The 20,256-nt window shown below is 44.5% G+C and overlaps 1 protein-coding gene across 5 annotated transcripts in view; it reads right to left on the reverse strand.

Annotated features, from left to right (window-relative positions):
- The window catches only part of ABCC9 (ATP binding cassette subfamily C member 9), a 182,096-nt gene that overhangs the window by 91,831 nt on the left and 70,009 nt on the right, over positions 1–20,256 (reverse strand). For all 5 annotated transcript variants that reach the window (XM_077468695.1, XM_077468696.1, XM_077468694.1 and 2 more), the window contains exons 7-12: positions 19,884–20,072; positions 16,666–16,842; positions 9,377–9,532; positions 9,099–9,233; positions 8,195–8,357; positions 5,991–6,031 (exon numbers count right to left, since the gene is read on the reverse strand). In XM_077468695.1, coding sequence (XP_077324821.1) covers positions 5,991–6,031; positions 8,195–8,357; positions 9,099–9,233; positions 9,377–9,532; positions 16,666–16,842; positions 19,884–20,072 — 861 coding nt within the window. The remainder of the gene's footprint in view (positions 1–5,990; positions 6,032–8,194; positions 8,358–9,098; positions 9,234–9,376; positions 9,533–16,665; positions 16,843–19,883; positions 20,073–20,256) is intronic.

Here is a 20,256-nt window from a genome sequence, read left to right on the forward strand (position 1 = left end):
ACGTGCACCACTGCTGACCGCTGCCCTATACTGCAGCAGTCCTTCAGCGGTATAGGGACTGACGTACAGTCTGCTAAACACTAATACACAACCTGCTTGGTCCACAAAAGTTCTTATAAGGACTGGTAACTTGGTATAGGGTGCTACGGTACATAGGCTTGAGTGCGGTACAGTCTGCTGTTCTGTAAGGACCGCTATAGGTCCACAATAGATAGGGTTGACGTGCACCACTGCTGACCGCTCACCTATACTGCAGCAGTCCTTCAGCGGTATAGGGACTAAGAGTTTTGTCACAGGGTCATTTAAAAAATGACATGCAGAGGAAGAGGCAGGCCCTTCCGCAGGGGTGGTAGGGGTAGGGCAGGAGCAACAGGCTTGAGCCAAAGTGGGAAGTTGCAGAAGGTGCGTTCAATTACTTTAAAGGATGCACCAGACTTGGTTGAGTGGCTCGCTCAGCCTTACTCTTCTGCACCCTCCTCATCCTCTCGATCTGCACCCTCTTCTTCACTCTCTGCTATGTGCACCCCCAAAGACACTACCACCAACAACACGACCACCACCACCACCACCACATACCTTCCGCTTGAGTCACTGGAATTATTTTCCGATCCATATCAAGAGGACATTTCTGATGCGCAGCCACTCTTGGTATTGGATCAGGAAGAGGAGGTAGCAACAAGCGCTACTCAGCAGTCTGACGCCAGTACCCAGATCAGCCCAAGGAGGAGGTTGGTCCCCGGTGTTGCTGCCTACTCCGAGATCTCTACTTATAGCGGTGGGGAAGGTGACGTTGATGATGACGTGTCTAGTGATGTCACGTGGGTGCCCACAAGAGAGGAAGAGGAGGGGAGTTCAGAGGGAGATATGGACCAGCAGATAGGGAGGAGAAGCAGCAATGACTTACATTGCACAGCAGGGACAAAGCAGACTGCAAATGTATCAGGAGCGAGTCATCGACCATGTACGGTCACATCTGGCGCTCCCAGGACACCGGCACATGGCTCCGCAGTGTGGGCTTTTTTTAACGTGTCCGCTGCTGACAATAGCGTTGCCATCTGCAATCTTTGCAGTCAACGCGTTAGTCGCGGTAAGCCCAATACTCACCTAGGGACGACCGCCTTAAGAAGGCACATGAGCAGCCATCACCGAGCCCAGTGGGAGCAACGGAACACACAAAGCCACACTGCAGGCTCTCACCGTCCAGCCTCGTCTTCTACTTCTCCTTCTCCTCTCTCCTCACAATTGTCCTCCACTCCACCTTCCATCACGCCAAGCTCACATTTTTCTGCAAAAAGGCAGGCTTCCGTGGGCCTAATGTTTGAGCGTAAAAAAATGATGATGCCGGATAACCCTCTTGCCCAACGGTTGGCGGCTGGCTTGTCAGAACTCATAGCCCGCCAACTACTGCCATATAAACTGGTGGACTCGGAGGCCTTTCGCAAATTTGTGGCCATTGGAACACCACAATGGAAGGTCCCAGGAAGGAAGTATTTCTCAGAGAAGGGCATCCCAGAGCTATATGGCCATGTTCAGCGGCAAGTGAATGTATCTCTGGCACACAGTGTCGGTGCCAAGATACATCTGACCACAGACACGTGGTCTAGCAAACACGGGCAGGGAAGGTATATCAGTTTTACTGCCCACTGGGTGAACCTTCTGACGGCCGTCAAGCATGTAACCCGTGGCACCCGTGTAGATTTGGTTTTACCGCCACGGATTGCATGCAGGCCTGACTCTTCTTCTCCTCCTCCTACTCCATCCTCCTCCCTCTCCTCCTCAGCTGCCTCCTCCTTTTCCGCTGCTAGCGTCTCTTCCACTGCACCGCCCAAGCTCCCCAGAACCTATTCCACATGCCAGGTGAGACGTTGCCATGCCGTGCTGCGTCTGTTGTGCCTGGAAGCAAAGAGCCACACTGGCCCGGCACTCCTTTCAGCTTTGCGTTCACAGGCAGATGAGTGGCTAACACCGCTCAATTTGACAGTTGGTAAAGTGGTGTGTGACAACGGTGCCAATCTGCTTAGCGCATTGAAACAGGGCAAAATCACGCACGTGCCGTGCATGGCACACGTCTTAAACTTGGTCGTGCAGCGATTCCTTGTCAAATACCCTGGGGTCCAGGACATCTTGCGGCAGGCAAGGAAAATCTCGGCCCATTTCAGAAGATCTTACACGGCCATGGCTCGCCTTGCTGACATTCAGCGGCGACACCATCTGCCGGTCAGACGTCTTATTTGCGATTGCCCGACGCGATGGAACTCAACCTTCTATATGCTTGATAGGCTGCTCCAGCAGAAACGTGCAGTTAACGTCTACCTGTATGAACTCTGCGAAAGAAACGGTTCTGGGGAGCTGGGTTTTTTTTCACCGCGCCAGTGGCTGCTCATGCGCGACACATGCAGACTTCTGCGGCCATTTGAGGAGATCACCAAACTGGTCAGTCGCAGCCATGGCGCCATCAGTGACATGGTACCTTATGCCTTCTTTCTGGAGCGTGCATTGCGTCGTGTCATTGATCAGGCTGTGGAGGAGCAGGAGCGGGAAGATGAGGAAGTCGCAATGCTGGATGAATTCCCAGGGGGGGCTACTCTATCTGAGACAAGTCAACAACAGGAGTCTGATGAGGAGTCAGAGGAGGATGGTGCCGGGGCGGATGAGCAGGAGCAAGAAGAGCATGCTTTAAACCTTTCTGGGATCCCTGTTGTGCGAGGATGGGGAGAGGAGAATGAAGAGGACGACATTATCCTGGATGATGAGCAGGAGCCAGGCCACCACACCGCTTCCACTTTAGTGCAAATGGGGGCCTTCATGCTCCAGTGTTTTAATAGGGACCCCCGTATAAAAAGCATGAGGGTCAAGGACCAGTACTGGGTGGCAACGTACTTAGACCCCCGGTACAAACACAAAATGGCGGAAATGTTACCGCCGTCGCAGAGGGCTGTCAGAATGCAGCACTTCCAGGCCTTGCTTCGAGAAATGCTGCATTCTGCTTTTGCGTGCGCTGGCAGAGGAGCAATTCCCACTCCCAGAGAAGGATTTGCGGGTACCAATCCAACAGCGCCTGCAAGAAGAGGCCGGTTTGAAGATGTGTTGGTGACTTCGGATATGAGGTCATTCTTTCAGCCGACCCATCGACAGGTGTCATCCGGATCCAGCATCAGGGAACGCCTAGACCGTCAGGTGTCCGACTACATTGGGTTAACGGCCGATGTGGACGCTCTGAGGAGTGATGAACCCCTAGACTACTGGGTGGGCAGGCTTGACCTCTGGCCAGAGCTTGCCCAATTTGCAATCGAACTGTTGGCTTGCCCCTCATCCAGTGTCCTGTCCGAAAGGACGTTCAGCGCAGCAGGGGGGATTGTGACCGATAAGCGTACTCGCCTAGCTCACCACAGTGTTAACTACCTCACATTTCTAAAAATGAATGAGGCATGGATCTCGGAGGAATTCAACACATGTGACCAGTAGACCATGTATATGTCTATAAACTATTTTTTTAATCAAGCACACAGACCTTCTTAATTCATTTGGCTCACTTCCTTGACCCAAAAAAGCACACCGTACTATATGCCCCTACCCTCCTCTTTGAAGAGGTTGAGCGGTGTCATATTTCTACTGGGGCTGCTTATGATATCCCTGTGCTGTGCTGACTTCCTCCTGGGGGTTCTTATTATGAAGGGATCACACTATCCCTGTGCTGTGCTGACTTCCTCCTGGGGGTTCTTATTATGAGGGGATCACACCATCCCTGTGCTGTGCTGACTTCCTCCTGGGGCTGCTTACGGTGCTGCTGTCAGTGCTGTATGTCACGGTGCTGCTGTCAGCGCTGTATGTCACGGTGCTGCTGTCAGCGCTGTATGTCACGGTGCTGCTGTCAGCGCTGTATGTCACGGTGCTGCTGTCAGCGCTGTATGTCACGGTGCTGCTGTCAGCGCTGTATGTCACGGTGCTGCTGTCAGCGCTGTATGTCACGGTGCTGCTGTCAGCGCTGTATGTCACGGTGCTGCTGTCAGCGCTGTATGTCACGGTGCTGCTGTCAGCGCTGTATGTCACGGTGCTGCTGTCAGCGCTGTATGTCACGGTGCTGCTGTCAGCGCTGTATGTCACGGTGCTGCTGTCAGCGCTGTATGTCACGGTGCTGCTGTCAGTGCTCTGTATTACGGTGCTGCTGTCAGATGCCTCTATCACGGTGCATGTGTCATTCCGGTATGTCACGCTGCTGGTGATCATCTCCTGCACCCTCTTCTTTGCCTACCCTGGTCCCTGACCTTCCCTCTCCTCCATTGCCTTCATTAGCTCCATAGTCCTGAATTGTTAGAACAATTTCCCAAATAAAATAAAAATGCTTGTAGTTATCGATCCCAAATTCACCTCATACATGTATTATGTCATTGTCCAGATGGTGGGACTACGTTTTACCCCCTAATAATTACCACGTGGCCGCAAATTCGACATGAAGGTTTGCAAAGTTCGCCTCCCATTGAAGTCAATGGGGCCCGCGGCGAACGGTCGGTTTCGCGAACGTTTGGGTCCGTTCGCATTTCGCGTTCGCGAAACGTCCCGTCGGAAGTTCGTCCATCACTAGCTGGCTGCCACCTCTTCTATGAATTACCCAGATTCAGTTCATACTCTTACCTCTTTATCTGTACTTCTTAACTGTTGCACCGTCTTCTGCCCGGCACTTTAATTGTCAGCCCCAGTGTTTCCCCACTGGCGCCGCTCACCTCCTGGGGTTCAACTTTTTTATTCAGTTTTTGTATTCATCATTCTTTTTCTCAATTTTTTTCTATTTTATTTGTTTTTTCAGTATTGCCCAATGTTCATTTTTCAGTTTTCATTTATACACATTTATTTTTATTTTTACCCCACCCTAGTCATCATTATTATATATATATATATATTTTTTTTTTTATTTCTTTACTTTTATAAAAAAGAATCTTACTATTTGATTTTTTCTTTTTTTTTTTTTTTTCTTGCTTTGTTTCTTTGTTTCTATTCAGGAGTAGTTCTGGGTAAAAAACTATTAAAGTTCCAGTTCATATGAACTTTCTCCCCCAAGAGGGGACTGCAGATTACTCTTCACATTATCTCTGCATGATATCTACAATCCCTACTGGAGTATAGACAGACTGGGGGATGTACCTCGAGCACTAGCGGAGTCAAACACACCTATATGGTCTTGTATAATTACCTGTTTTTATCAAATGGCGCCCAGCGGCTATTGCCAAACCTGTTAGCAGTATTGTAAGTATTTCTAAACCTTGCCTGTTAACTATTTGTCGCATCTGTGTGTCACTCCCTGCCTAGATATTATTTAACTGTGACACCTTGTTCCTTGCCATTTATCAGATTCTACAAAAACGTTGTATTTACACGCCCCTGAAGAAGGACATGCTTTTTCAAGCTCCGAAACACGTAGGGTGATTCTGTTCAAATGAATGATACGACGTAATCAAACATAGCATCAATACTGGTTGTATATATATCTGTTGGTGTATTTTTTAATGTATACTGTATACTAAATTGCTTTTTGTCTGTTTTATGTAATAAAATAATTTGTATATCATTATAGTTTGTACGTGCCTTAAAAATCCAGCCCCCAGGGGACTCTTTCTTCTTTTTCTGCCAATAATTGTATGCAAAAAAATCTGACAAGCTAGTTCTACTGAAGTCGATTGATGGATCAATGTCAATACAATCAGCCTGCCCATAGATGGATCGAATCTCGGCCGATCCCTGCTGAACCAGCCGAGATTCGATTCATCTATGTCATTGATGTATGGATGTGGCCACACCTCTGGTTCCTATATTATCTTATCTCTTCACTTGCTAATTTTTTAGTAATCGATTGATTCACAGTTTATGCTGCACAGGAGAAAACAATTAATAAAAGAAGCTAACTAATGTGAGAAACACAAAGATAATTCAGCTGTGATTTCATTAAACCTAAACTGAAACAGAAGGATGTATGAAGGATGAAAAAATGTTCTTACCGCCAGGACAGCCGCTATGGGAATGGCCGCATTCATAAAAACTGCCAAAATAAAACCATATAATAGTTACATAAGGACATAAACAAACAGCAAAAGTAGCAGTTACATCAGACAGTCTGGAAAAAAGATTTCTACGCTATCAAACACATCCAAAAATCAACCTCTGCACTCATCCAAGCTTCTATCTGACAACTTTTCAGCAGTGCGTCAAGGCCTTATTCATGTGTGCACTCAGCATTCAAATGGATGCGGTAGTAATATTGGCTATAAATAGCGTTTTGGATGCGGGTCCATTGAATTCTATTACATGCAAAACGCTGCATTTTGCATGAAAAAAAAGTCCCCGACCCTTTCCAAAAAAGCAGAGGCACAAAAATGCATTGATGTGACCATGTTCCATAGGAACCCATGTTAAAAAATTTCCCTGCATTTCTGCAAAATGCATCAAAAAACGCATTAGTGTGAATCCAGCCTAAAAGTGTGAAAAGTAATAGTGTGATGTGAAAATAAAGTTAAATGAAATGGTAAAAAGAAGGCATAATGCTGAAAAATTGAAAAAGGACATGAATATAAATAAATTCCTTCTCTAGCTTTTCTCTGGGGAAATAAAAGATTTACTTTTTAGGGTGGTAAAATTTCCAGCAAAATGTTTGAAGATAAAAATACTGAAAAATATTCATGAATCAGTCTAAGTCACAATCATCCAATTAAAAAGACAAAATATTAAAATAATAGGTCAGATATTTCCCAGAAATATAGAACTGTAACTTTATTTGGCAATGCTCTACTCTGCAGTCTTACACATACTCTCTATATCAGGCTTTTTCAAACAGGGTTCTGCAGAGCCCGAGGGTTCTGTGAGAGGTCCCCAGGTGTTCCACCATAACCTACCCCTCAGTTGCAGGCAGCTGGCAAGTAGATTGCATCCCTTCTGCCAACAAATGCAGAACCAGGAAAGGAAGAAGGAAGCCGCTGTGATAGTGTTGGCTGTGGCATGCTGTTCCCCGCCGACCATTCCTGCCCTTCTGCCCATTCCAGGTGCTTGTATGTGACATCACCTGAGATGGACAGGAGGGGCTGGCAGGGAACAGCATGTCAGAAGAGGATTGATCACAGCCACTTACCTGCTTAGCTCTGCATATGAAGGAAAACTTTAGTACTGTAATATGCTGTGTGCTCCATGTAATGTTCCCTGCTGTGTGCCCCATAATATGCCCTTTTCCCATGTAATGTACCCTGCTCCAATGTAATGTTCTCTGCTCTCACGTAATGTGCCCTACTCCCACAAAATGTGCTCTGCTTCTTCAAAATGTGTCCTGCTCTCATGTAATGTGCCCTGCTCCCACAAAAGTGTGCCCTGCTCTCATATAATGTGCCCTACTCCAATGTAATATACCAAGCTCCAATGTAAATTGCCCGGATGTGTGCCCCATAATGTGCTCTGTTCCCATGTAATGTACCCTGCTCCAATGTAATGTTCTCTGCTCTCACGTAATGTGCCCTGCTCCCACAAAATGTGCTCTGCTTCCTCAAAATGTGTCCTGCTCTCATGTAATGTGCCCTGCTTCCACAAAAGTGTGCCCTGCTCTCATATAATGTGCCCTACTCCAATGTAATATACCAAGCTCCAATGTAAATTGCCCGGATGTGGGCCCCATAATGTGCTCTGTTCCCATGTAATGTGCCATGCACCCATGTAATGTGCCCTGCTCCCATGTAATGTGCTCTGCTGCAAGCCTATGTAATTTGCCCACTGTCCCCTATGTAGCGTGCCCTGCTGACCCACATGCAGTGTGCCCCCATGCACTGTGCCCTCCTGACCCCCTGTACCCCGCCCTGCTGCCCCCCTGTACACTACTTATCTCAATTTGGACCCTAAATTCTGTGCAGAAGCAAGCACACGTTAAATAGGAATGTTTTAATATTGATTCTATTATTTAATGCTATTTCTAAAAACAAGTGTTGTTATATCAACAGCCAATTGATCACACCAATGTTCTGTGAGCTGTAGATGTGAACATTATTTCAGGTGTTCCCCAAGATCTCAAACTTTTTGCCAAGGGTTCCTCCAATGTAAATAAAGGTTGGGAAACCCTTTTCTATATCAGTTTTCTGTGTAGAAAATGAACATAACTTTAGACAGAGTATATTGTAGAAGTCTTATGTATAACCACTGTACGTGATATGAAGAGGGGATCACTCACTGGACAGGGACGTGTGCAGGGCGAATGTTCTCAGGCTGGTCAGTTCTTTTATCCGCGTCTCTTCCACGCTGGAACAGAAAGTGTTCTCCCAGGCATACAACTTTAGTAGCTTTATTCCTTTCAGGATCTCATTTGTCTTCTTTAGCCTTTCAGTGGAATAATCCTTCACAGGTGGAACAAGGAGTTGCATGAGAAATGAATACATCAGTGCAGAGTGGAGGACAGATTTGTCATATCCAGAGACATCAGATGGATAATATATGAATAGCACCTTGTCTGTTGGGTAGCAGACCTTAGCAGACACCCAATAACCAAATCAACTTTTCTTTATAGGGGAAGACAAATTGAAAGAAACATTTACCTGGTCTTATCCTGCCAGTGTATTTGTCCATTCTTTGGTGGCTATAAGTATTTTATTGTGTGTTTGGTGGCCTGTGGGTGTATATGTGTAGTCTAGTGAGAGATTTGAGCGTAAGCTCCTCTGCTGCAGATTAATGACTGTGAGTGTGTGAGTGCAAGTCTCTCTGGTGCAGAAACTGAGTTGACTAGCTCAATGTTCCCTGTGCAGTGCTTTGAAATGTCAGAGCTATATGAATTTAAAATAATAATGTGTGACTGTGGTGGGACATTAGTGTGCAAGCTCTTCTGGTGAAGAGACTGATGTGACTGGCTCAGTATTTTTCCTATAGCACTGAAGAATACGTCAGCGCTATATAAATGTTAATAATAATAATAGTGTGTGACCGTGGTGGGAAATTGGAGTGTAAGCTCCTTTAGTACAAAGACTAATGGGACTGATTCAGTATTCTCTGTACATCACTGCAGTATATGACAGTACTACAATATATAAATGTATAATACTAACGTATCACTGATCATTCTCTAGTTGTTCTCCCAGACTTACCAGAGTATTCTTCTGGATTTCCGCTAGCTTGGTAGCAATGAAGTACTGTACCGGAGCGAGCAGAACAATGACAGCAGCCCCAACCAGAGCGCTGACGCCCAGCAGCTTGTACAATAAGATGACCCCCATTATGATCTGGAAGAAGATGGTAGATTCATACAGTATGTGTACAGAGGACAATATTGTGCTATTTTCCACTCTATTATGGCAGAAGATGTGAAGAGACAGGGCTGGGATCAGATTGGTATTATGGCGGTGGCCTTACTTGTCGGCTGTACCTGCACAGGCATCGCCCAGAGATTGGGGCATAGGAAAAGGAACCACATCAGCTGGTTGGACTCGATGGCCACCAGGTTGTTAATTTGTCCCAGGGTCATCTCTCCCATCGACATGTTGGAGGTGGACAGCTTCAGGATCTTGTTGTAGATCATGGCCTGGAACACATCAGACAACATAAAGGAACTGTATGATGTGAATTGTTCATCTAGAATCTGTAAGATTATCTTTTATTCACTACATTTCTACTACCATTGCTCAGTGATCAAATAGAATTACCAGACAGGAGGGCCCTGCTTGTAGAGCTTACATTCTAAAGAGAGGGGGTGGTACAAAAGGTAATAGCTGCAGATAATGATTTGATGGGGGTGGCTCAGGCACAGTTGTTAGGTGGGTATGGGATAGGTTTCCCTGAATAAGTGAGTTTTCAGGGATCTCCTAAAGGTGGGCAGGTTAGGGGCTGATCGGATATACCAGGGCTGGGAATTCCAGTGGGTGGAGAGGCTCTGGAGAGGTCCTGAATGCGAGCATGAGAGGAGGTAACAAGGGAGCTAGAGAGCAGGAGGTCCTTGGAGGAACGGAGGGGGACGATTTGGGTGATATGTGTTTATTCTGTTAATTGCAATCATATCGGACACATGCCTTGGGTGCCACATGAGGGGGGCTCCATGTCACTCATCATTAGGTAAGGTTTGAGCCACCATTGGGCCACCGGGCCCTGTCGCACTAGCAGGGGGGTCTGGCAGGGGCTGTCTCTAAAGAATCCCATGACAGCCTGTAATCAGTCAGGGACAGGAGCAGGCACTACAGAGGATGACTGTCTGTTGGGGCATCCCTGTTATAAACTGTACAGAGCCATATGATTTATATTGGTCTTGGGGATGATTTAAAAATAAACAGGACTGTTCACTTCTCTGTAGGTCCAAAAAAGTTTGTTGACCCAGGGAAACTGCTAAGATAGGGGAGAGCAACACTGATGTTCACAAGAATGCAGCGTAAGCATTACTAATGCAACCGTTCGCGACCTGGAGCTAAAGTCTCCATGGGTCGAAGCAGACTTTGTGATCCTTCTCTGTTAAAGTGGTTGAAAAACCCTGGTCATGAAATCTGAGTGAAGCCTATAACTGTTTCTCTCTAAAGCTCCAAGTGTCGTTTCTCTCTGGTGCTTCATTCTTCTGTTATCAGCATGAGTCACATCTGAGAATATATGAGATAAATTTATGTTTCGGAGGGAGATAAGCACACAGCTTGTCTATTCATAATACAGCTGTGCATGTTCCTTCGTTCTTCTGCCTATGCGGAGGGGGGTGTGTGTTCCTTTCCTCCAATCAGCTCTCACACCACGTATAAGAGCTGTAACTGGAGCTCCCCACCCCCTCCTCTGTACTCCTCACAGATGCAGAAGGATTTTATCACAATTGTGCACTTGGGGTTGTAGAGAAGAGAAGACTGCAGATAAACAAGCAAAACTTATGTAGGAGGATTTATTTCATCTCTGTGTATCACCTGAGGCTATGCACTTCACTGGGTGTATGTGAGGTTTTGCAACCACTTTAAGTGTATAAAGAGAAGACATTGAAAAAACTCATATCAGACCAACTTGTATCAGCTAAAGCAAGCACGGTGTGGTTATAGTTTTTATGTAGTGCTATCATTTGTAAATGAAAAGATGAATGAGTTTGACTTGTATTTTTAAGTCGATAACATGGCAAACTTATCTAAAATATGGGTACCAGATATGTGAACAGGGACATTTCTCAGCTCTTGCCATAGGCACAATTTTCTGTACATAAGCCCCTACATTCATGTGTCAGATGTTTTTTGGTTTTATAGTGTGGAGGGGTAATAGATTTATCCTTTTTGTCTGAGTATAGATCTATGTTTCTCCTAAGCATGTTTAAAGTGATTGTAAAGGCAGAAGATTTTTTTTATCTTAATGCATTCTATGCATTAGGATAAAAAGCCTTCTGTGTGCAGCAGTTCCCCTAATATTTGCCTGAGCCCCATCTAGATCCAGCAATGTTACAGGAATGTCTCGGCTGCCTGGGACTCCCCTCCTCATTAGCTGAGACAGCAGTGTAGCGCCATTGGCTCCCACTGCTGTCAATCAAAATCAGTCAGCCAATGAGGAGAGAAAGGCGGTGGGGCTGGGCCAAGGCTCTGTGTTTGAATAGACAAAGGGAGCTGTGGCTCGGCTCGGTTGCCCCTATAGCAAGCTGCTCTTTAACAGGAGGAAGGGGCCAGGAGCTCCAAAGAGGGACTCAAGAAGAGAAGGATAGGGGCTGCCCTGTGCAAAACCATTACACACAGCAGGTAAGTATAAAATGTTTGTTATTTTAACTAAAAAAACAAGACTTTAGTATCACTTTAAATGTATTTACTGCTGACAACCTCTGCTGGAAGTATTTTCCACGTACAGTATTAATTACTCTTTCCATAAAATAAGTCTTTCTAAGGTTAGTTTTGAACTTTCTAATTGTTAGTTTGAAGTCATGTCCCTGTGTTCTTGATTTTAAAACCAAAAATGTATTATATTGCAGCTTACCAATCATTAGGTGTAGTGGCTGCATCAATTTTCTTTTCTTTAACGTTTTGCCTGTTTTCACTTGGTGATCTGACCAATAAAACACCTCCTGTGTTAGCGAGCCACAACTACATTGTCAGTGTGTGTGTGTGTGTGTGTGTGTGTTTGTGTGTGTGTGTGTGTGTGGGGGGGGGGGGGGGGGTGTTATCTGTGCGTGAGCAGATTTGAATACACTAGCAAATTGAAGCCAGCCTCCAGCTCACACTTTATAATCAGTTACAGTAAACATTTGTTTTCCCCTTTTGGGATAAAGGTTTTACATGAATAAAAATAAAGATTATTACATTTTAATCACCCCAGCCAGTGGTAAATGGATTGTTTCATCCAAGTAATCTGATACATTCTACTGTGAGCTTCTGTCTTTGAAAAACAGGCTGAATCACCAGATGAAAATAAACAGAAGAAAGCCTAAAAAAGGAAACTTTTACAGCCATCACATGTAAGGATTGGTAAGCTTCAAATAATAAATGTTAACTTTTGGGTTTAATATTGTTTTGCCTTCCACATACTGATAATACTACCCTCCTGAACCTTATTCATACCTTTAAAGTGTCACTAAACCCACATCAGAAAAAAAACTCTCAATAAATGGTGTATTAGATGCTGTTCATAATCACTCAGTCACTATGAGATTCGTTTTCTGTATTCTGCCAAAAAAACAGGTTGATCCTGCTGCTCTCTATCTCCACCTTCTGTTCATGTCCCCAATTTAACTAGTGATTTTGCAGCGGTAGTGGCAGCTCTGCACGTGCTCAGTTTTCAGTGAGTTTCTATGCTGAGTATTTCTTCCCTATAACATCTGAGCAGCCCATGTGACTATATTGTCTCACATGTAGGCGTATACACAGTGGTAAATGACAGCCCACTCCCTCCCTCCTCCTCCATGCATACTAACCAGCTAAACACAAGGGGGGTGGAATATTACATGTAGATTAATGAAGGAAACACCTCCCTCTTATTCTAAGACACAGGCTAGAGGGGCGTAAATTAGCCTGTGACTGGTAGAAATCTGCACACACCATGTTATTGCCAAAAAATAATAAATATTTGATTTCAAATATATATTTGTATGATAATTGAAAACAGTTTATTGATATTAATTGTTTATTTTTACTCTGTATTCCAAAGGCTGTTTTTCTTTATTTATTTTTTTAACATGTAACCAGCAGCAGAGGACTAGAAGCTCCTCCTGCTTATGTTTCCCTGCAGACAGGCTGGGAAAGATCTGGGTCATGTGACAGCTGTATATTGATTAGGAAAAAGGTACTTAAATGTTCTTTTTTTAATAAAAAAAAAACTAAAATGCCATCATCCATATACATAAATAGAAGAGAAAATAAAAATTAAGCAGTGTGTGTTTAGTAATACTTCAATTCATTTAAAGGTTTCAGTCATGTCCCCCTTCTTCTATTTTTACCTGAAGACTATATATTTTAAAGCTAAAGTTTAATTTGCTTATATTTTGCCTTACCTGGTTCCACTTCCTCACCAAGTCAGCAGTGGGATTGCTCTTGGGAGGCGTTGCACAAATATAAAAATGCCTTGATAGGTGGATATTAGTCTGGAGGACTGGAAGTTCCTAGGTGGGCTGTGTTTGCATGCAGACCACCCCTAGGTAATGTCCACATGTGATGCTAATGGTTCATGATTAAAAAAACTGGAACCCAATGAATGAAAGAGCTAGATCCCTGCCACCCAACCTTTGACTCAAGGGTTGCATGCGGCCCTTAGGTATATGATTTGGTATATGATTTGCCCTTAGGTATATGATTTGGTATATGATTTGCCCTTAGGTATATGATTTGGTATATGATTTGGTATATGATTTGCCCTTAGGTATATGATTTGCGGTCCTCAGTGGTCTAGTAGGAACATTGATTAGGGTAAAAGCATTGATCTCTACTAGCCTCATTTAACTATTGTCTTCTGCAGCATATCTCCAGCCAAAAATGTTGCACGTCCAAGTCTCTGGCCATCATTTTCTATATTAGATCGACAGTTTCTGCCAGTCCTCTCGAGGATTACATACACTGAACATTATATACAGCCCTTTGATGATGTCAGGGGCCACATTTGAGGCCCCCTTTAGCCCATAAATTGACAACCACTGTGCTAGATGATGCTGGATGTCCTCCAGCCAGGAAATGAGCTCTATCTGACTTGCTGTAGCTTCTAATGCACATTACGAGAAGCTTAAACTCTGCAGTGATGTCAGAGGAAGGAATTTCAGTAGAGTTCTGCTTTAAGTCCCTGCAGTCTCTCCTAATGTGTTTTATCCTTGTATGTGTAAAAAAATAGCTGTCAAACCAATAAAAAAAAAAAAGGGAGAAAGCCAGCTGTGTGATGGCTTATCAAAGCGGGAACAATTGAAGTCAGAATTAGGCCTAAACTGAAAGCTGATAGATATGTGTGTTCCCAGAACTCCTTACGTATTGGCTACATTAAGGCAGCAGATGGGAGTTCAGCTTTGGCTACTGTATCTATTAGGAGATAAATGCTACAAGGCTGCTCAGTTCTGCTCATCAGACTCTGCTACATGTTTTAATTTTTGTGTTTTTTTTTCTAGATTTCACAATGTGTTTGGCAAGGACGATGGCAGGTTTCTCACAGTGGACCTGACCTCAAAAGATTAATATTTGCTTACTTAGAGAAAACATTTAGAATTGTGAATTATGGCTTAATAGTAATCTGAAAAAAACAAGCTTTTGTTTTAAATTCTTCTCAAAAAGCACTGCATTTCCCCTTCCTAGGAACTCCTGTTCTGTAGCCTCATAGCTGTACATGTGCAGTATGGGATCATCTAAGACGCAGCTGCCTCTGATTGCTAGTCTCACCAGATTTGGAATGAGATTTTCTGGTAGGTTCACTGTTCTCCTGGCTGGACAGGAAGCTGTACCTGGGGTAGTGTTGCCACCTGTCCTGTCCACCTGGACAGTTCGGGTTTGGAATCATGCGTCCGGGTTTCAGACTGCCTGAAACCTGGACTCATGATTCAGACTGGACTATGGCTTCCCAGCAGAGTTGCTGGCTGCTGTTATCTAAGCCGAGAGTGTCTGTTACACTCTCTTTCATGCTGCCCAAAGCCAGCAATATCAATTACCCCCCCCCCCCCCACACGCACAGACAGGAGTGGAGAGAGGGCTTGATCTGCACCTCTTCCTCCCACCCCTCCGCCTCTGTGTCTGCCCACACTCCAATCCCCAGGGATGTGCCTCAGAAAAGGAAAGTTGGGGCTGGATATTTGAAGTCCAGAAGCTTCAGATACATCTGAATGAGAGTTGCTGACTGTCAAGGGGTGAGTGAGCTGACAACCTATCTACGTCTGTGACTGAAGTCTCCCCCCTTATCTCTCCTGCCTCTGAGTGAGTACACTAAGGTAAATTAGGGTTCTCAGAGCACCCCTTACATTAGAGTTCCCCTTTACACCAGAAGCCACAGTGTTCCCCCTTATATCAGAGTCCTCTCCGTACATCAGAGCATCAGAGTTTTCAGTGTTCCCCCTCAAATCAGGGTTCCCAGAGCATCCCTTATGTCAGAGTCCCCAGAGTTCTCCCTTACATCACAGTCTGCAGAGTCACCCCTTACAGTGAAAGGGAACTCTGTGAGCTCAGATGTAAAAGGGGAACTCTGTGGACTCGGATGTAAAGGGGGGCTCTTGTTATATGATTAGAAATGTTATTTAACAGAAAAATATATGTATAGTTTATACCAGGGATATGCAATTAGCGGACCACCAGCTGTAGCAGATAAGTCCCATTAAGCATAGCAAGACTCTGACAGCCCCAAGCATGACACCCAGAGGCAGAGACATGATGGGATTTGTAGTTTTGCAACAGCTGGAGGTCCGCTAATTGCAGATCCCTGGTTTATACTATTAAAAAAAAAAATTGTTCTGTGCCACTAAAGTGTTTGGGTTTGACTTGATGAAAAGGTGGCAACCCTAACCTGGGGACGTGCAGGGCAATGGTATCCTTGTTTTTGTGCTTCATCCATTCTATGGATCTGTGCTTCCCCCACCTCTATATGTACCCCACCAGTCATCAAATCACCAGTCACCTGGGAGCCTCTCTTACATTAGGATACAAAACCTTGCTTCTCTACCAAAATGGCTGCTTCTATGCAGATACACAGTGCAGAGCAAGGCATAATAAACATACAATGAGGAACAGATCAACTGCAAAGAAACCACAGGCAATACCAGTGACTAGACCCCTGCCTGCCTTTTTTGGACACAGCACAGTTTCCACTGTATGGGTTCTATTTTTCCTGCCTACACTTTCTAGATGCTAGGACACGTCCACAGTACTTTTAAGGGTGCCCAAACCATAAAGACTTAGATTATACCAGATGCACGAGACTACAAAGCTCAACTCAGGGAAAACTTTTTTTTTAGTTTGGACAGACTGGAGAAATTATAGGTCCCTTGTAAAATTTTTACTGCAGTCCGTGGGAGATTTAACCACACTTCCCATTGGGGCAGTGAGACGTAGACTGCAATAATAAAAAAAGTTTGGTTTTCAGATGAATTGTGTTAAGAATGAGTATGGTTGGATGAAAATTCTGCGGAAAGGACTTCCACCTAACAAATCTCAACACAGTACAACTATGATTGAACTCTACTAAAAACATTGGACTCTTCAGGGGAGTGTTGTACTTTCTTCACTATGTGAAAGGGCTATTGTCAGGGACAGTAGGCGTTGTGCTCACCAGTAATGCTCCACGCAGGTTGATGCCCGTCTCTATGGCGACATAGTAGGAAGCCTGCAGGAATGTCCGTTGGAGGATTAGGGCCAGAAATAAAAGAACAGCCAATACATAGTACTGCTCCAAAAATTCCTTGGAAGACATGAAGTAGACACTGACGAAGGCAGTGTTTGGTAGATCCTGGAAAAGGCATACAAAATAAATCATTAGCAGGATAACAATGGCTAGATGAGGCCGCATATAAAATAGAGAAAACAGATCTGTGAGATTGTGAGAAAGTGAAGATGGCTGGTCCAAGCAGGATGTGTTAATGTTTTGCTGCTGGTGGACAATCTGGAGCAATGTTGGAACTATCAGGAAGAAGCAAGGGAGTGAATATCCAAGGTACGGATAGCAGGGGACAGAAGTATTAATAGCCTTCTTTTGCATACAACTTTTTTACATTTTTTTTGGAGGCAGCAGAATTGCTTTAAAAATTTGGAACAACAGACCTTAAATCTGAACTTCAGGCTTGCACAGTTGCACAGGCTTCTTTCCTTTACTGCAATTGCTTTCTATGATTTCACTGCCCACCATGAGCTTCTCACAATGTGCATTTGAAGCTGCAGCAAGTCAGATAGAGCCCACCACATACGGGCGTTACCTAGGGTGGTCTGCATGCAAATACAGCCTGCCTAGGAATGCCCACTCCTTGAAACTGACATTCACTCATCAAGGCATTTTGGGGCTGTGGGCTCTAGAGAAAAGTACTGAAGCGTGGTGCTCCGATGTTTTTGGAAAGCTATGCACAGCACCCTGTCAGGCCATCCTACCAGCAACAATCTGCCCGTAATGCATAGAGAGGCACAGAGACCTATTGATGACATCACTGGGTCTACAATAAGGTAGTGTAATGAAAACAGGGCTGGACTGGGACAAAAATTTGGCCCTGGACTTCATCCAGACCGGCCCACTCCAATTTTGCAAACACGCACAAAAACAGTATAATGCGCACTTGCACGAGAGTGACGTCATCACGGCCCGGCTAGACACATAGCAGGAGTATGCAAACTCAGAAGCCGACAGCACACTGCTGGTGATCTTTTATTTTCCAGCCCCCCCACCCCCTGGTGTCCCCCTGTCACCTGCCCGAAGTCTGGCTCTGCATTATATATTTTAAAATAAACAACTAATGCGCACACCTATTTTTGATCAACCGCAGTAATGAGAAGCTGCCAACATCAAACAGGTTTAAGCCCCTTTCACACGGGACGGATCAGTAATGATCCGCCCCGTGATGATCCGCTCGCTCAGCGGGGATCGCTCCGTTGTCCCCGCTGAGCTGGCTGCGGACAGGGTGGTCTCCGCACACTGTGCAGGGACCGCCCTGTCAGATCTCTGCTCTCCTCTATGGGGATCGGATGCGCACGGACCGTCTGTCCATGTTCATCCGATCCGCTGTGCAGACTGTTGCGAAGGCGGATGAAATCTGGTGTCTGCGGATGTTCATCCGCAGACACCCGCTATCCCATAGGGATGAATGTATGCCCGTATTTCATCTGCAAACGGATGGATGAAATACGGACATATCATCCGCATGTGTGAAAGGGGCCTTACACAAAGCCACAGATAAATTGAATATATAGCAAAGGATGTGATGCTAACCAAAATAACATAAAAAAAATCCATTTGGTGCAAATAATGATTCAAATAATACAAAAAATCCAACATAGCTAAAAGTACATCAAACGTGTCAATTAATATTGAAATGTGCATAAAAAAAATTTCAGCAAAAAATTCGTATATAAACGATGCTTATAATTAAAACCATTTTATCCAAACTATGTCCTTGGTATTAAAGTGTAAAAAGAGTGCAAAAAAAGGGGGGTTTTTAATTATAAGCATTTTTATATATGATTTTTTTGCTGAAAATATTTTTATGCACATTTTAATATTAATTGACAGTTTTGGTGAACTTTTAGCTATGTTGGATTTTGCATATTATTTTAACCATTATTTTCACCAAATGAATTTTTTATGTTATTTTATTTAGCACCACATCCTTTGCTATGTTATATATATATATATATATATATATATATATATATATATACACATACACACAGCCATATTCTGTATACAGCTATATATATATATATATATATATATATATATATATATATACAGCCATGTGCTATATACAGTATTCAATGGGCCGGCCGGTTACCTGGATGGGTTCCTGCAGCACCGCCATCCTCCAGGCTCCCTCGTCTGCTCCAGGGACTTCTCTGCCTGTCGGCTGCTCTCATGGCGGCCCCCGGGTCATTTAAACTCACAGCGTCCGTTACCGCGGGGGCCGCCGGAGATAGCCGAGTTTTGTTCGCTGTCGGAGAGGAGCAGGGCGGGGGAAGCCGAGCGGTGGCGGAAAAGGACGACTGTGGGCCGGAGGTGGCCGAAGATGTGTTATGAGAGCGCCGAGCGGGGGCGGAAAGAGCCGAAGTGCGCCACGCTGTTCTCGGAAGTACAGCGGTGCTCAAATGAATGGCTGTGCGAGTAGCGCAGCCATTCATTTGGCTAGGCTGTCACTGAAACCGGCCCACTGAGCCATCGGCCCACCGGGAATCTCCCGGTAGTCCCGATGGCCAGTACATGCCTGAATGAAAACTGACTTTTTTTTATTTATTTCTTTAGCATGTTAGTAGGGAAGAGGAAGAAACCAGCAACAACAAAATATAAGAAGCAAATGACGAATGAAACAGACTACTTCATCAATTATATGTTCAATATATTTAAGCCCTGTTGTCCGGATCACCTTTTGTTGGCTGACAGCTTTAGGCCCTGATGAAGCCCCTCAGACCACTGAAGCATGTTGGCGTTATCACAGATACTATGATCAATAAATTACACCTGGCCTTCAATACATACAATCTCCTTCCTGTAATCCTGATAAGCAGTAAAAATTTGAAAGGGGTTGCAACACTTTTCCTGTGCAATCCAGAGTTTTTTAAAAAAAAGTTTTTGCTAGAGATTCATGCAAAGAAAATGGTTGAGAACACAAGTGACCAAAAAAAAAAAAGAATTTCGCTTTTTTTTTAGAGTTTACCCTGTGCTTGTACTATACACACTAATCGCAGCTTGGAGATGGCTGGGGACTTCACACACACCTCAAACATAACTTGAACATATTTTCCCTGAATGTCCCTTACACCACATCCCACATTGCATGGAAGTTATGCACACACCTGCTCTTGTTTGGTCTTGTTGTAGTTTTCCAGATTTTGAACAATCCCAGAGATGCAGAGGGGTCCAGCGAAGCCCAGCAGATCAGCCAAGTAGCGGAAGGTGCTGCTCAATAGTATGGGGCGGCCAAACGCCTTGTATATGGCCACCCAGATGGAGGGGGTCTTGTGAGGTTGGTCAATGGCCTTTTTCTAAGGAGAAAGAATAATGTAAACCATTTATTGGTTTGGTACATTTTTATCATTTGATCACCCACAAATCTCTTTACTAGACTCATAGAAGAATACAGAGGTGCAATGTTTGCTATAACAGTGCTGGCCCGGCTGAAAGCATAATACGAGGCAAGGAAAGAAAGAAAGAAAGAGAAAGAAAGAA

This window comes from Lithobates pipiens, unplaced genomic scaffold (genome assembly GCF_037356315.1).
Source record: "Lithobates pipiens isolate NorthernLeopardFrog02 unplaced genomic scaffold, aLitPip1_a1.2 Scaffold_8, whole genome shotgun sequence".
In the NCBI taxonomy this organism is placed as follows: Eukaryota; Metazoa; Chordata; class Amphibia; order Anura; family Ranidae; genus Lithobates; species Lithobates pipiens.